The following is a 6,307-nucleotide window of genomic DNA, read 5'->3' as shown; positions in this document are numbered from 1 at the left end:
TCTTTTCTATTATGGCTTATTATAGAAAATTGTAAGTACTGTTTAATTTTAAATTAATAGTTAAATCCCTGCAGATAATAGGAATAATATTTGTGAAAAATTATCACTATACACCAAACTGCTTTGTGACCAAAAGGAAAATAACAGTAATCACTACCTCAGACAACATGACCCCATAGGAACCTTATCAAAGTTGGGTACATGTGGTAGACAGTATAATACACTAGAAATGAATATGGACATGAGTGACAAAAGTGAGGAAAACACACATCTTCTCTCCAAAAGTGGCTCCAAAGGAATTGTAACTAAAAGTCAGAAAATTAAGAGAGTCCCGGGCACTCGGAGAATCCGGGTAGCCCTGGCTGGAGCCATGTCCCGGAACCTGCGCACTGCTCACATTTTCAGTGGCTTCATCTCCCTGATCGGCGCCGCCTTCTACCCCATCTACTTCCGGTCCTTAATGTGGCTGGAGAAGTACAAGAAGGAACAAGCCGTTAATCGAGCTGGTATTGTTCAAGAAGACGTGCAGCCACCAGGGTTGAAAGTGTGGTCGGATCCATTTGGCCAGAAATGAGAAGATTAACACCACCTCTAATTATGCAAGTAGACGGAGACTTCATGCTTTCAGTTCTGCAGCAAGTGCAATAAGTCACCTGGCTAGAGAACAGTGGCTGGAGCAGAAAACTCTAGAAGGCCATAAAGAGTCTGTGCATGAGGATTACGTCCCTTCTTAAAAGAACCCTGGAACAAATCATACTATTAGGAGGGTTTTCATGATTTGGTTTCCTTTCTAAAAATGAAGCTGTCTCACTCAGCTGGGCTTGAAGGCTATCTACATATTATTCAGTCTCTACCTCTTAGCCAGCTGTGGTACGAATACAAGCAACCAGTAGACTGGGAAAGATCCTAGACTGTTTTCCCATCCTCCAAATAGGAAATTTCAGGGGAAAACTACCATATTGAGCAGCCTCATAGGGCTCGTTGAAAATTAATGTAAAGTTGATAAAACTCTTTGAGGACAAGGTACATTGTACTCTTTAGGAATAAATAGTTCAACTTAACTATCTCATTAGGAAGGTTTCTGCATGTTGAGAAATAAATTTGAAGCAAACTAAATAGGTCTGCATGCCTATTAGAAATCATAGTTGAATTGACTGAAGTGAAAATGTATATATTAAAATGATTTCTCTTACTTCAAAAAAAAAAGTCAGAAAATTAAAGAAGTATCAGGAATTAGGCTATCAGCAAAATATGGCTACAGCATACTGACAACGGCAGTGTCCACATCTGCCCCTCCCCACTTATCGTGTCATAAGTGATGGTTTCCAGTCACCACAGTACACTGCCTGCTCGTTAGAAACTTGGCTTAGTGTGCAAATTCTGCGCTCCTGTATGTGACAAGATGAAGAAAGGAGAAGTAGTGTGAGTCAATAGCTAATTCAGAGTATGTATAATAAAAACGTAAAAATAATTCCTTCTTTCTTCTAATATATAAGAAGCAGAGAAAAAGGTGGGGCACAGGTCAGAAGGATTGAGAGTGGGGTGCAGCGTATACATAACCAGGGAGCGGCTGACATGGGAAGGGAGGTAAATTCTAGCACATTCGTTTCTGATTACATTCCCATGCTGGTATTTAAATAATTTCGCAATGACCTACCATTTAGAACTGTGTACATTTTACCTATCCCCACCCCACCCCACCCCACCACCCTGCCTGCAAGGTGAAAGTGAAAGTTGCTCAGTCGTGTCTGACTCTTTGCGACCCCATGGACTATAGAGTCCATGGCATTCTCCAGGCCAGAATACTGGAGTGGGTTGCCTTTCCCTTCTCCAGGGTATCTTCCCAACCCAGGGATCGAACCCAGGTCTCCTGCATGGCAGGTGGATTCTTTACCAACTGAGCCACAAGGGAAGCCCACCCACAAGTTGAACATAACTATGTTTTGTTTGTTCAAAGGGAAAAGCTATCAAAAGTACAGAAAGGTAGCCAGCAGTGCATCATGGCTCCAAAATGACAGATTCTTATCAGGAGAAGCAAGTCTGGGGCCAGAACTCAGGGCCACCCCCAAGCCAAGGGGCAGCATGGGAGCCCCCTGAAAGATGGTGTGGGTCCACGTGGACGTTGGCACCTTTCATTGCCTGTTCTGGCTCTCCTGCCCTTTCTTTTCCTGCCCTTGAGCTTCCAGTTTGGAGTGGGTGGGGCCAGTTAGTGATTTGGGAATTGCTCCAAAGGACAGAATTATTGTGAGAACAGATTAATACTGTGCAGTGAAGCACCTGATGCTCAGAGAGGCCAGATGAAGGGCAGATTCTTTCTGAAGGCATCAAGTGAATAATTCTTCCCCGAGTTGCTAAATTTTAAGAGAATGCTTGAGCAGTGTGTTTTCCGGTTAAAGGTGGTGATAAGAGCCAAGGCATTCATTCCCTCAAAATCAATCCCTGATCTTTTCTACTGACTGCAATAAATGTGAGAAAGAAATTTTGAGTGGTGATATTTATGAATTGTTAATTAGCATAATTGACTTTTGTTGACCTCATTAGTGGGAGTCAAAATTTGAAGGAAAATAAAAGTGAAAGTTTATGGGATTCTGATTCATGGAATTTCAGGTGGGGCCTGGGGAAAAAAATCTGCATTTTCTAAAAATGTCCCAGGAGATTCTGATGAGCAACCAAGTTGAAAACACTTCATTCTCAGGATAGAGGCAAATGGTAACCACCACAGTGGAGTTTAGTTATAAATGACACATTCCATACCCTTCTTTGCCTTCCAGATATGGTCAATAAAAATGCAGCCCATAAAAGTTGAAGCCCTTCCAAATATGGTCATGGATGTGGTGAAGAGTTCACTTTAGGACATGTGGAGCTTGGTATGATGAGAACAACCAGGTCGAGGTGGCCAGGAGGGAGTTAGATATACAGGTCAGAAGCTCCAGAGGAGTCTTGGCTGAACATGGGTCTGGGAGACGTTAGCAGATAGATGGAATGAACACTGGGGGGAGCAGCCTGAATGAAAAGAGACCCCCCCCAAAAAAAGAAAAGAGACCCAAGCATGAAGCCGTATGCGTGGATATGGGCATGACCATTGTTACTAATCTTTCTTCCTTCTACTTCGGTTTTGGTAAAAACTCAACTCTATTTCTGTACTAATCTGTGTTCCTGTTTAAACTTTTGAGTGCCCAGTTCTTTCAGCCATCACTCGTGCTTTCCAGGCTCCAACCCACCTGAGCTAGTATTACTTGTCAATCTCTGATTTGAAGTATCCTTCTCAAAACTTAGGACCCAGAAATAAGTATGACCCTCCAGAGGTGTAAGCAGGATGCAGGAATGCTGCTCCTGGCTGGTATTGAGGCACCACTCGTTACCTGTCAGCAAACTGAGGATCACCACTGTGAGCCGGGTCTCTGTTTCCCTTACACCACTAAAGATGCTCGGGAACCAAAAAGAAGACAGAGCTAGTCGCTCAGTCCTGTCCAACTCTTTGTGACCCCATGGACTGTAGCCCACCAGCATCCTATGTCCTTGGAATTCTCCAGGCAGGAATACTGGAGTAGGTAGCCATTGCTTTCTCCAGGGGATCTTCCCGACCCAGGGATCAAACCCAGGTCTCCTGTATTGCAGGCTGATTCTTTAACCACCAAAACTATGTTGTATAACATAATTCTACTTTTTTTGATTCTCTATATTCATGTATACACACACACACACACACACACATATATATATGTGCTAAGTCACTTCAGTTGTGTCTGACTCTGTGCGACCCCATGGACTATAGCCCGCCAGGCTCTTCCGTCCATGGGGATTCTCCAAGCAAGAATACTGGAGTGGGTTGCCATGCCCTCCTCCAGGGGAGATATATATATATAAAGGTTTCAAATTTCTTTATTTTTAGGTATAGACCCATGCATACACACAGGTAAAGGATTGGCTTCTCTTAAGACTTACTAGCATATCAAAAATGTTGGTCAGGCCTGATAGAAGCACCAGTGTTCCCCGTGCTGCTTTGTTGGTCAGGTGGGAATGATCGAAGAACACTGACCCTACTGCAGCCCTGAAACCGTGGGTAACCATTAGTCAAAATTTCATGTCACCTGCCTCTACTAGTCAAGGTTATCTACAAAAGGCTTGCATGTCCTCCATGCAGCATGTAGCCTAAACAGTAAGTTATTTGCCCAGTTATTTTCCAGAAACTTGGAGCCTGCTGCATCTTGGAGGTAAGCTGGTTGAGGCTGGACAGGACCACCAACCCCTCACACTGGGCCTGCACGAGTGTCTGCCCAGTGACCTCTGATGTCAGAGGGCTCACAGCCACCCTCAGGTGGTGCCTGATGCCTTCATCTTCCAACGCGCTGATGCCCGTAGCCTAGTGACACCTATGCAGAACATCCGTCACCTCACCTTTCCCCATGTTCCCTGTGCCTCAGGCTACCCTGCATCTTTATATTCTTTATCTCTTAAGTGCCCTGAGCCCCTTGCCTGTGGGGAGGTACATGTGAGGCTTGCTTACCCCTGGCTGCCCTGTGAACAAGCCCCCTCTGTGCTGTAAACCTCAGCACCTTAGTGTTTTGGCTGCTGCGTGGGGAGCAAAATGAACCTGGTACCTGGTCAGTCAACAGCCCCTGAGAAGTCTAGTTCCCAGTCCGGCTCAGCAGAGACTCGGGGAGTCCCACTTCTGCTTCCACTGGTCAGCAGCCCTGGTAAAGTCAACGGAGGGGATGATACTCTCTAATTAAGAACTTGACTGACCTTTGAAACAGACCCAGGTCTTCCAGTGATAGCATCCCAGAATCTTCAGCAAGCAGTGAGCTTAGAGATGATTTCCCGTCAATTTAGAAACGAGGGAACGTGACCAGAGAGAACAAGTGACTCGCTCCCAGTCACACAGCAGATGCTCGACTCCGGACAGGGTGCCTCCCTTCCTGTATTTGCTCTGTCTCCTGAGCTAGTGGGCCTGGGTGTCTTGCCCAGATCTCTCTGGCTAACATGTCTCACCACTTGCTTGTAGCCAGGGACAGGGACTGGAAAGGGGATAAGGCGAGCCCTCACACCAGGTCAGGGGGCACACGGAGAGCAGTTTGTGGGGAGAACACAGGAAAACCATTGGCTGAATGAGTGTGTGGGATCAACTCTGCCTTTCAACCATGCAGAGAATTCGGACGGTTACTGTTGCGAACAGCTCTCCAGTTCCTTCCTTAACCTGAGCCTGTGTGTGTGACACCCTGGCGGGGTGGGCAGGACGCCAGTGATAACTGTGTTTAACAGGTGGCCTGAGCCCCAGAGCGCGATGGGCGATCTGGGTTACACAGCTGGGGGGCCCAGGCCTGGAAGCCGTGGCTCCCACTTTGCCTGGCCCAGCCTGCAGGGAGGCCTCTAAGGCTCTTCAGGGGTCCCCCGGAGGGGAATGGGTTCCTTTGGTGGTCGGCAGAGCCGCAGGAGTCCTGTGACCTTCCCGCTTGTGGTGAGCTCGCCAAACCTGCCTGACACCTGAGCTCCAGTGGCTCCTCTTCAGGCCCAGCTCATGTTCCTCTTTGGGGGACATGGCTCTGCTTGGAAGTAACTGAAGACCCCCCTGTCTTCTGTTAGAGGTGGAAACTGAACCATAGCTTCTGGTGGGGCCTGGGTAGTCATGGCAGAGCGTCTGCCTGGAAGCAGGCTGGCTGAGAGCTGGCGTGACCCTGAGGGTTGCCCTCTGCAACTCCCCAAGCTCATTTGCTTTCGTTTGCCTCAGGACCCGGGGACCTGGTGCCTCTCCTGCGTGAGGCATGCTAGGCTCCCAGCCCATCTTCCCTATCTAGAGAACCATCCTCACAAACTCAACTTAGCCACAACCTCTGCTGGGTAATCTTCTCTGTGCCCCAATTCAAAGAGCCTTCGGGTCCCCCGGCTCCCTGTTCTTAGACTTTAGCATCAAATGCTGAAATTGCTGGTTTCTCCGTGGGGGCAGGGAGGGTTAGGGAGTGGGGGTCAAGTCTGCATTTGAAAAGGACATGTTTGCTTCAGCTACAGGGATCAATGTACTCTGCAGTGTTTTTATTACATTTCTGAGTTGTGAAGTTCAACCCTTTATCCTTACAGATTTTTTTTTGTTTGCTTGATCAACTACTGAGAAAGGTGTATTAAATCTCCTACTTCAATGCTGAACTTGTCAGTTTCTCCTCAGTTTTGTCAGTTGATGCCATATACAGTTTAATGCTCTCTCATTAGATGCAGGAAGGGTTTTAATTTTTATCTTTATTGAAACTTTTTATCAGTATATTATGCCTCTATTTCTATTTATACTGTGGTCCTCCCTCCACTCCAACTTACA

General features: G+C 46.6%; 1 protein-coding gene across 1 annotated transcript; it reads left to right on the top strand.

Moving 5' to 3' along the window:
- Positions 1-1,621, top strand: LOC136173465 (small integral membrane protein 20-like). The gene has a single exon (XM_065943132.1). The coding sequence runs from the start codon at positions 230-232 to the stop codon at positions 572-574; it is 345 nt and encodes a 114-aa protein (XP_065799204.1). The 5' UTR covers positions 1-229; the 3' UTR covers positions 575-1,621.
- The last annotated feature ends 4,686 nt before the right edge of the window (positions 1,622-6,307 follow it).

Source organism: Muntiacus reevesi, chromosome 8 (assembly GCF_963930625.1).
Source record: "Muntiacus reevesi chromosome 8, mMunRee1.1, whole genome shotgun sequence".
Classification (NCBI taxonomy): Eukaryota; Metazoa; Chordata; class Mammalia; order Artiodactyla; family Cervidae; genus Muntiacus; species Muntiacus reevesi.
This window is presented reverse-complemented; position numbering and strand designations above follow the sequence as displayed.

Coding starts and splice junctions, on each gene's coding strand:
- LOC136173465 (XM_065943132.1), top strand. CDS start 230: ATGAATATGGACATGAGTGACAAAAGTGAGGAAAACACACATCTTCTC.